Source organism: Callorhinus ursinus, unplaced genomic scaffold (genome assembly GCF_003265705.2).
Source record: "Callorhinus ursinus isolate GAN/ISIS: 27379988/994484 unplaced genomic scaffold, GSC_fseal_2.0 scaffold71, whole genome shotgun sequence".
Classification (NCBI taxonomy): Eukaryota; Metazoa; Chordata; class Mammalia; order Carnivora; family Otariidae; genus Callorhinus; species Callorhinus ursinus.
In genome coordinates this window covers 5,677,955-5,688,554 of record NW_027397133.1, presented here as the reverse complement: position 1 = coordinate 5,688,554, position 10,600 = coordinate 5,677,955, and the positions used below count along the sequence as shown (strand labels likewise).

Here is a 10,600-nt window from a genome sequence, read left to right as displayed (position 1 = left end):
AAAAAAAAAAAAAAAGAATCAGAGCCTTTGGCAATAACTGCACATTGCAGCAAAAACTACAGCCTGTTGCTGAAAATCGTGTGAGAAATGGTGGAAAGAGTCTGAAGAAACAGACCTTTTTTCCCAGTAATTTACACTGAATGCCTACATATCCTGGATTTTTGCATCAAACGTAGTCTTCTGATGGGTCATAATTAACAGTTTGGAAATCACTAATTTTGATGTCCTACAGATGATATGGTAAGAACCACATTTTTAGTAGTTTAGTAATTTTAGTAATTTTTAGTAATTCTAAATGTTTGTCCTTGCCTTTTGACAGGGCATCAACCCTTCACCCCAGATGTAATACTCCAGTTTGAGAGGGGAGAAAAGCTTCGGATGATAAAGACAGCAGCCCAGGGCCCCTGTGCCTCAGGTGAAAGCTGTGCGGCTGAGTCAGCCTTGCTTCTTGTCGGCCTCCACAGCAGTGCCTCGCCTCTGAACTCTGCAGCAGTTTCTCACGCTCTCCCTCCCCTCCTTTGCTCTTTTACAGTCATTCTCCACTCGAAGTGATTCTTCTGTATGTCTGTCAGCTCCTGTCCTCTGCTTGAATCTCTGGTAGCTTCTTATCTGATTCAGACTAAAAGCCAAGTACTTAAAGTGGCTTTTGGTGCCCCAGCTGCCTGCTCCTTACTCTTCCCCCATCCTTCCGCACATGTGACCTATCACTTGCCCCATGTCAGTCTGTCCCATCCAGTTTTGCCGCTCTGCTCTGCCCTGCCACCCATGGCCCTGCCTCATCACCCTCTCTCTGTTTGTTCTTCCTTCTGTCAGGAGTGCCCTGTCTCTCTGTCGTCCTCTTGGCCCTTCCCTTACTTCACGTAGGTCTCTTCTCAAATCATAACATCATAAGAAAGACCTCCCATGACCACCCTGTTCATGACCCCTTCTTCCCCCATTCTCCTTTCCCTTACCCTGTCTGATTTGGTGTCTAGGCATTCATCACCACTCACCATATTAACATATTTTTGTTTATCTCACTGTACTCCTGCTAGAATATAATTATCAGGAGGGAAGAAATTCTGTTTTCTTTATTGCTATATCTTCAGTGTATAAACAGACTTGGCAGAGGACAGATGTGCTATAAATACTTGTTGGATGAATGAATGAGATAATAATGGTTTACATAGACTTTTTTTCATTAGTTGTAGACATACTAAATGGGTGATAAACAGAAATGTGTGATAAAGGCATAGTCCAGGACAGCACACCCTATCCATAATTATCTAATCCTAATTTATCAGGTGCTTTTTGGGTACAAGTAGATATGTATCCATTAAACCACATCTAGAGGTGCCTGGGTGGCTCAGTCGGTTAAGCATCCGACTCTTGATTTCACCTCAGGTCATGATCTCAGGGTTGTGAGATCGAGCCCCACATCAGGCTCCTCGCTGAGCATGGAGCCTGCTTAAGATTCTCCCTCTCGCTCTGCCCCACCCCCCCACTGGCTCTCTCGAGCATTCTCTCTCTCTCTTAAACAATCCCCCACATCTAATGAAAGCTTAACTTTGCACTTGTAACCAAGTTGAATATCCTTTTCCCTCTGTGGCTTTTCTGCAGTCTTTAGTAGTGAATCATATGGTCTTGGTGAAGAACGACTTTTCAGAATGAAGATTCTGATAGCCACTTTTTTAGGCAGGTCTCCTATTAAAGAAAATACACTTTATCAAGAAAGAAAAATTCTCAGGTAATAACTGGCTGTCATGTTAGTCTTTCCCTTTGAAGATTTTCCTCATGGCAGCCACCCACCTCTTCCAAAGAGTTACAGAAAACAGTGTCACCTACCGTCATCTGCGTGTGTGTATGGTTCTAGCAAGTATTTTATCCAGAGAAACCTTTACTTCTGAAGCACCTCTAATATTGTCCTGTTAATGCTTGTCATAAGCCATTAAATTTATTTCAGGCTCATGGAGTCCCAACCTGTAACTTGGAAAACTGGTGTTGTCCATACAAGAACATGTTTCTGTATCCATCAGTTTGACAGCCTGCTCTCAGAGACATTATTCCTGAGGCTCTAAATATTGACTCCTATGTGAAAAAGAAAAAATTTTACACAGGAAGAGTACAAAATTTCAGAAGTAATCAATCCTAGGCCCCATGGCCGGCCACTTTTATGCCTTATTTTTTTTTTCCCCCTTTTTCCTCTCAAGTGATTCTTGCCATGATTTTGTGATCAGCATAATTTTCTTATCAGCAACATCCACTTAGGTTAGCCCAACATCTGGTGAAGCCTTTCAACTTCCCAGGAAAATTGCTGTTTCCAGTCCCTTACCTGTTCTAGATAACTTACTTGGAAAAGCTCTTTTACTCTTGTAACATAGTTTAAACTCTCACAAGGAAGTCAAACTTGGACTTATTTATCCTTTCAACATGTGTTTATTGGACACTGTCACACAGTGTTCTGGGAGCGGTGATAAAGCAATGAATGATATAAATGCTTGGCCTTGTGGATACTGCATTCAGGTGGGAGAAGACATAAAAAGATAATGGACATAAACATATATAGTATGTTAGATGTAATACGTGCTGTGTAAAAACAAAACAGGGTAAGGCGAATGCCAGGCAGATGGCCAGGAGTGTCGAGGGATAGGGAGAATTTACTGCTGGATATTGGATGGAAAAAGAGGCCTCACTGATAAGGTGTTATTTGAAGAGGGGTCTGAAAAGAAGTAGGTAGCAAGCTGTATATCTCATTGGTGGAACAGAGTTCCAAGGAGAACGTAACTCTTCCTGACCAGTATTGACTTTGAGAATCTGTGCCATGCCCTGTTCATTTTCTCCTCACAAGTTCTTGCTCTGGTATAAAAGATTAGCTTCTGATTTGTCACTCTTTTTTTTTTTTCCCCCCTGGAGGAGATAGGAACTTTATTGCTCTGAGGTTTTGATATGATATATGGTACTGTAAACCTCCTCCCCCATTGCCGTCCTGAAGAATATTTCCCAGCAGGAGGTGAAAGACCACTCTCTGCTTATACCCTGAACTTGAGGCACTTACTTGATAGGTTCTCCCAAACATATCTTTCCAACCAACCCAGTGCTTCAGGGCTTCTAACATGGAATAAACTTCCAGTGAAACCATTTCAAACAAAGGTTTTCAACATTGCCTGAGGACATCTTCTGATAATCTGTGTATAAGGGTCTTACTAGACATGTTGAGCATTTGGTCAGATGTGTGTGCAGTAGGCAGAATTATGTGGAAACTATTTATCAGACATATGCTATAGCAAAAACAAGGCTTTTAGTAAGGTGCAGCTTCATCTTTGTAAAGCCTCCCTAGGAAGTATTTTTCTTGATCTATAGCCACCAAATTTCTAACCTGTTTCTCACATGTAAAACTTTGTATGATTCTATTTTGTTTTATTTTATTTATTTGACAGAGACACAGCGAGAGAGGGAACACAAGCGGGGGAGTGGGAAAGGGAGAAGCAGGCTTTCCACTGAGCAGGGAGCCCGATGCGGGGCTCGATCCCAGGACCCTGGGATCATGACCTGAGCTGAAGGCAGACGTGTAACAACTGAGCCACCCAGGCACCCCTAAAACTTAGTATGATTCAAAATGGACCTAGGTTTATAGCCTTGACATCTCCAAACAAAGTGTTTATATGCCTCATCTCTAAATTCTCTTTATTCTTATAGGAGACAAGAATCTAAATGACTTGGAGACTCTTCAGGAAATTGGATTAAAGTACCTGCCACATGAAGAGCTGTTCTGCTCGCAAATCTGGCAACAGGTTACAAAGGAGTTAACCCAGTGCCAAGATTCCATGGTCAGTATTCAAGGAACTGGCTCCCAGTTGGAAAAACGAGGTGATGCACTCTATAAAGATGAGGAATTTGGTAAAGGCTTTACTCAGAGTTCACATCTTCAAGTTCACCACAGAGACCACACGGGAGGAAAACCCTACCAGGGGGAGGAACGTGAGAAAGGTTTCATTCAGCGCTGTGATCTTCAAACTAACCAGAGAGCCCATGTAGGAGAGAAGCCCTATAAATGTGAAAAATGTGAAAACACCTTCCGTCGACTGTCAAGCCTTCAAGCCCACCAGAGGGTCCATAGCAGAGAGAAATCATACAAGTATGATACATCGTGTAAGGCTTTCAGACAGAGGTCATATCTTCTCCATCATCAGAGAGTTCCCACTGGAGAGAATCCGCACAAATTCGAGGAATGTGGGAGGAATGTTGGGAAAAGCTCACATCGTCAAGCTCCTCTGATAATCCACACATTAGAGAAACCTTATAAATGTGAGGAGTGTGGGCTGAGCTTCAGTCAGAGCTCGTATCTTCAAGTGCACCAGAGAGTCCACATGGGAAAGAAGCCTTATAGGTGTGAAGAGTGTGGGAAGGGCTTCAGTTGGCGTTCGCGACTACAGGCTCATCAGCGAATCCACACTGGAGAGAAACCATACAAATGTGAGGCATGTGGCAAGGGCTTTAGTTACAGCTCGCACCTTAACATTCATTGTAGAATCCATACAGGAGAGAAACCCTATAAATGTGAAGAGTGTGGGAAAGGCTTCAGTGTAGGTTCACACCTTCAGGCCCATCAGGTAAGCCACACTGGAGAGAAACCTTACAAATGTGAGGAATGTGGGAAGGGCTTCTGTCGGGCCTCAAATCTTCTGGACCATCAGAGAGGACACACTGGTGAGAAACCATATCAGTGTGATGCATGTGGAAAGGGCTTCAGTCGTAGCTCAGATTTTAACATTCATTTTAGAGTCCATACAGGAGAGAAACCCTATAAATGTGAGGAATGTGGGAAAGGCTTCAGTCAGGCCTCAAATCTTCTGGCCCATCAAAGAGGCCACACTGGAGAAAAACCATACAAATGTGGTACATGTGGGAAGGGCTTCAGCCGGAGTTCAGATCTTAACGTTCATTGTAGAATCCACACTGGAGAGAAACCCTATAAATGCGAGAAGTGTGGTAAGGCCTTCAGCCAGTTCTCGAGTCTTCAGGTGCATCAAAGAGTCCACACGGGAGAGAAACCATATCAGTGTGCAGAGTGTGGGAAGGGCTTCAGTGTGGGTTCACAGCTTCAAGCCCACCAGAGGTGCCATACTGGGGAGAAACCATACCAGTGTGAGGAGTGTGGGAAAGGATTCTGTCGGGCATCAAATTTTCTGGCTCATCGTGGAGTCCACACAGGAGAGAAGCCATACCGGTGTGATGTGTGTGGTAAACGCTTCAGACAGAGATCCTATCTTCAAGCCCACCAGAGGGTCCACACTGGAGAGAAACCATACAAATGTGAGGAGTGTGGTAAGGTCTTCAGTTGGAGCTCATACCTTCAAGCCCATCAGAGAGTTCACACTGGAGAAAAACCATATAAATGTGAGGAGTGTGGGAAGGGCTTCAGTTGGAGCTCAAGTCTTATAATTCATCAGCGAGTGCATGCTGATGATGAGGCTGATAAGGACTTGCCCTCCCCAGAGAAGCTCAGGAAAGAAGCTCCATAAAATTATATGTTTTAATACCTCAGATGGGTGCTGAAATAGTCCAATAATCAGACCTGTCCTAGAAGACAAAGCATTTATTTATAAAAGAGTCAGTATTTAGCCAGGGCTTGACATGTCACAGTGGTTGGGTGACCACACAGCAGAGAAGCCTCATGAGAATGGCAACAAAAGGACTTCATTCAGAACCTTGACATTTAGCAGATACTACACAGAGGAGAGGCTTAGGAAGGATGAATCTGATCTGAAGTTAACCGAAGGGCTGAGATGGAAGTGCCAGAATCTTCCACTAGGATATAAACTCCAAGAGAGTAGGGATTTGTTGACTGCCAAATCTATTCAGTCTTTTCAGTGCCTAACACATGGTAGGTGTTCAGTAATGTTAAATGAGTGAAAGGGAGAACAGTCATGTGAAATTTTTATTCAGTTCTTCTCTCAAAATTTCTATGAAATGTACTTAAAAGAGGAATTCTGTAAGGTTTGGAGGACATTTAAGTTAGACACATGGGCTCATTTTCCCAACCCTACAGGTCCTGCAAACTAGTGTTTATCAACCTGCCAATAGGTCCAAAATCACTTCAGTGGGTTGTGACCAGCATTTTTGTATGCTAGTAGTTTATTGAGATATAATTTGCATTCAGCAACATGCATAAATCTCAAGTTTACAGCTTTATGAATTTTGACAAATGTATACACTTATGTAATCATCACCAAAATCAATGTATACAATATTTCTATTAAACCAGAATGTGTCCTTGTGTATGTTTCTAGTCATTCTCACCTCCAGTGGCAACCAGTATGATTGCTATACCTCACATTAGTTAAGTCTGTTCTTTGGTTCAATGTGTGTACTCTTTTATGTCTAGATTCTCTTGATCAAGTATATGATCATTTTAGTAGATTGAGAGAAAGTAAGATTGACAAAATTCAGTGTCCATTCATGATAATAATTCCTCAGTGAGATGAAAGGCATCTATGAAAATTCTACAAGCTAACATTCTTTGTAGAATTATTATTAAGGAATAGCTTGTATACAGTAAAATCGACTTCGATGTATCATTCTGTGTTTTGGTAAATGCTTTCTGTTGTATTACCACCACCGTAATCAAGACGTTTAACACTTCCAAGACCCCCTGCCCTGAAATTCCTTGGACTTTTGTAGTCAACCACTCTCCCTGTCACCTCTCCCTGCCTTTGGCAGCCATCTATCTACCTGTTTTCTGTCTGCATAGTTTACTTTTTCTGGAATGTCCTAAAATGGAGTCATATAGTATATAATCTTTCAAGTCTGGCTTCTTTCACTCTATGCTTCTGAGATTCATCAGTCCTGATGTGTGGAACAGTAGTCATTCCTTCTGTTGCTGAGTGATATTCTGGTGTATGGATGTATCATGTTTGGTTTATCCATTTATGAATTCAAGGATATTTGAGTTTCCAGTTGTTAGTGATTATGAAGAAAACAGGGATAAATATTTGCAAAGAGGTCTGTGTGTCAACACAAGTTTTCTTTGTGTTAGTAAATACTTAAGAGTGGAATTGTGTAGTATGTTTAACTGTATGGAAAGCTAACAACTCTAACATGGATATACCAGTTTGCATTCCCACCATCAATGCATGTCAGGGTTTTGTTTTGTTTTTACCATTTCAGTCGGTTAATAGTGGCATCTCACTTTGATTTTAATTTGCATTTCCCTAATGACTATGTTGGGCATCTTTTGTATCTGAATGTATCCTGTATGTATATCTATTTTTGGGGGGGAACTGTTTTCTTGTTCTTGATTTTTGAGAGTTTATGTGTTCTGGACATATGTCCTTTCTCAGTTATGTTTTGCAAATATTTTATCTCTGTGTGTTTTGTGTTTTTATTCCGTTATCGGTATTTTTCACAGAGCAGAAATTTTGTTTTTGGTGAAGTTCAGTTTTCTTCTTCCATGGATTATGCTTTTGGTTTCAAATCTAAGAACTCTGCCCAATCCAAGGTCACAAAGATTTTTCTCCTCCTTTTTTATCTAAAAGTTTTATGAAATGGTTTTACATTTAAGTCTATGATCCATGTGAGTTCATCTTTATAAAGTGTGAGGTAGAGGGCCATGTTTTTTGGCCTGTGAACATCTGATTATCCTTTTAATTTCTGTTGGCCCTTGTGGAAAATCTATTGATCAGACATGCATGGGTCTGTTTCTGGCCTCTGCTTGGTTCCATCAGTCTATGTGTGTATCATTTTGCCAATATGTAGCCTTATATAATAAGTCTTGAAATGAGATAGTATGAGTCTCCCAACTCCATTCTTTTTCTTTTTTTAAAATAACATTTTATTTATTTATTTGAGAGAGACACAGCGAGAGAGGGAACACAAGCAGGGGGAGTGGGAAAGGGAGAAGCAGGCTTCCCGCTGAGCAGGGAGCCCCATGTGGGGCTGGATCCCAGGACCCTGGGATCATGACCTGAGCTGAAGGCAGAGGCTTAATGACTGATCCACCCAGGCCCCCCTCCATTCTTCTTTTTCAAAATATTTTGGCTATTTTAATTTGTTTACTTTTACATAATTTTTAGAATAAGTTTTGTGATTTTTAAAAATAAACTCATTGCTGGAAATTTTGTTGGGATTGCATTGAATATATATAGGTGACTTCAGGTAGGCTTAGCATCTTAGCAATCTTGAATATTCTAAGCCATAGACACAGAATATCTGCCTATTTGTTTAGGACCCCTCTAATTTCTTTAATCAGTAATTTGTACTTTTCAGCACAGATTCTGCACATATTTTATTAGATTTAACCTAAGTACTCTGTGTTTTTTGGTGCTAAATTAAATGGTACTATTTTCAAATTTCAACTTCTAATTGTTTATTGCTAGTATATAAAAATGCAGTTGATTGTTCTGCCAAACTTGCATATTAGTTAAAGTTGCCGTTCTGTATAGATTCCTTGGGATTTTCTGTGTAGATAATCATGTCATCTGCAAAAAGCTTTATTTTTCCATGCCAGTTGATGTACATGTTACAGCAACTTCATTGTAATGTAAGGAAACACCCCCACCAACGTTAGGTTTGGGTGACAAAACTCATGATGGTAGTCGTTTGGGGTGATCAAAGGTAGAGGGGATAGCTGTCCAGGAGAAGGCCCAGAACAGAAAGAATGGTCAGTGTTCAGGTATTTTATACAGTGGAAATCCTCCCTGAACAAGTTTAAAAAAATGGTGGGAGGTTGCACTTTGGGAGTAGTAGGTGAAACTTACCAGAATTGTGAAGGAGGCAGTGGACATGGGCAGGAGATGAAGCTTGTAAGTTGCTGACACTAAATCACATGTCCAAGTTTCTTTCCTGTGATCTTCACAATTCACTCCTGACATTTGGATTAGCATGGCAACCTCCAGGTATCCCTGTAAATAAACTGGTATTTGAGAGGGCACATTTGCAAAGTTGACCTACAATAATTAGGTCAATAATTATTATGATAGCTTTATGAAAGATAATGTGGGGCCAGATAATAAAAATCCAGGTAGAAGAAGGATCCAAGAGAAGAAATCAATGGGGGTTCAAGAAATCTCTTGGAGTATTATAATAACTTGGCAAAATCATTGACTATTTTGATTTGTTGTTTTATCTATTGAATTATTTTAGAGACTTTTAACTATATTATTGACCTACATACAGCCAGAGTTACCCTTCAAGGATCTACATTGAGATGCCAATGCAATGTCTACAGCACCTACAGAACTTTCTTATTTTTTTTTTAAGATTTTATTTATTTGAGAGAATGAGAGAGAGCACATGAGAGGGGGGAGGGTCAGAGGGAGAAGCAGTCTCCCCGCTGAGCAGGGAGCCCAATGTGGCACTCGATCCTGGGACTCCAGGATCATGACCTGAGCTGAAGGCAGTCACTTAACCAACTGAGCCACCCAGGTACCCCTGAACTTTCTCTCTTATTAAAGGCTTCTAAATCTTGGGCTTTTTGATATATGTGGTCTGCCAGGAGTTGTGACATTGTTTGGCTGGCCTCTAGGTGCTAAGTCTGTGCTACAGAACTGAAAAGACCTAGACTTATGCCTATTATACCAAAAATTGTGGTATATATAAAATGTGGTATATAAAAAATGAGGCCAAATTTATAATAGATTTAAAAGATAGCCTGTGTGTACCCTGTTGTGGGTACATTAGTGTATACATAAGGGGGGCATACTTTCAATAGCTGTATGTAACTGCAATTGTTAGAGGCTAGGAAGGGCAAGGGATTTGTGAAGGGAAAGATAGGAAGAGCCTGGTGAGGTTCAGGAAGTGCTGGGGGAAGTAAAGGAACTAGAGGGTGACCAAAGAGGATAGTGAGTGGTTGATATGGATAGCAGAGACCTCCGAGGGGGTGGGAATTAGTTGTATAAGTGGTTACCCAAGCTGGGGTGCCTGGTCCAGGATTGTTGGGAGTTTTATCTTTTGGGTAGCATCTTAACTTTTATAGCTCTTATCCAGCAAGTGGAGGAAAGTAGGAAGTGGTGTGGTGATGTGGGAATAGTGGAGAGTAGCATGGATTGTTGAACAAAAGGATTGGAGCTGATGTGGTTGTGGTGGTCATAGTGGGGAGTGGTGTGGGAGCAGTTACCATGTCCAGGTCCCAGCTGTTAAGCATGGAAGGAGGTGGAGTTTTAGACTTGTATAGGGCTAATTTCACCCAAAGCTGAAATTAAGTGGTGAGGCACCAGTGTGTATAAATTGGCTAATTTGCAGGGTGCTATCTTGCAACAAAAGGGCAACACAGGAAGAAGGAAAAGAATGGTTCAAGCACAAATTTAAAAATTTACTTTGTGTTCCTTGATGCATTGGAGTAGGTAATAGGCAATAGTAGGTCCCCATGTGCTTCATTAGGACCTGGGTGTGTTTAGGTAGGTAGGGGCCTGGCAATAAGCTTTAGTTTCTTGCGGTGTGCCTACATTGTGTAAAGGAGGAGAATATGGAGGTTGCAGAGATATACATAAGCAGAGAAATCGGGAGCTTCAGTTAAGTTGCCTATGATAATATTGGCATTGGCTAGGTCAGGAACAAAGTGTAAGCAAGGCTACGTAGATTGAATCTTTGGGGATAAGGCAGAAGGTGAGTGATTTTAAAAAGG

At 41.3% G+C, this 10,600-nt stretch overlaps 1 protein-coding gene across 1 annotated transcript; it reads left to right on the top strand.

The window, feature by feature from the left end:
* Positions 1-324: 324 nt before the first annotated feature.
* ZNF45 (zinc finger protein 45) lies at positions 325-8,333 on the top strand. The gene is made up of 2 exons (XM_073886705.1): positions 325-415; positions 3,676-8,333. Exons 1-2 carry the CDS (start codon positions 379-381, stop codon positions 5,499-5,501), a joined length of 1,863 nt encoding a protein of 620 aa, XP_073742806.1. The 5' UTR covers positions 325-378; the 3' UTR covers positions 5,502-8,333.
* Positions 8,334-10,600: the final 2,267 nt, after the last annotated feature.

Excerpts from the sequence above, each read along its gene's own strand:
- ZNF45 (XM_073886705.1), top strand. The coding sequence starts at position 379 with ATGATAAAGACAGCAGCCCAGGGCCCCTGTGCCTCAG. Across the intron at positions 416-3,675 it reads CCAGGGCCCCTGTGCCTCAG|GAGACAAGAATCTAAATGAC; the intron begins GTGAAAGCTGTG and ends TTATTCTTATAG.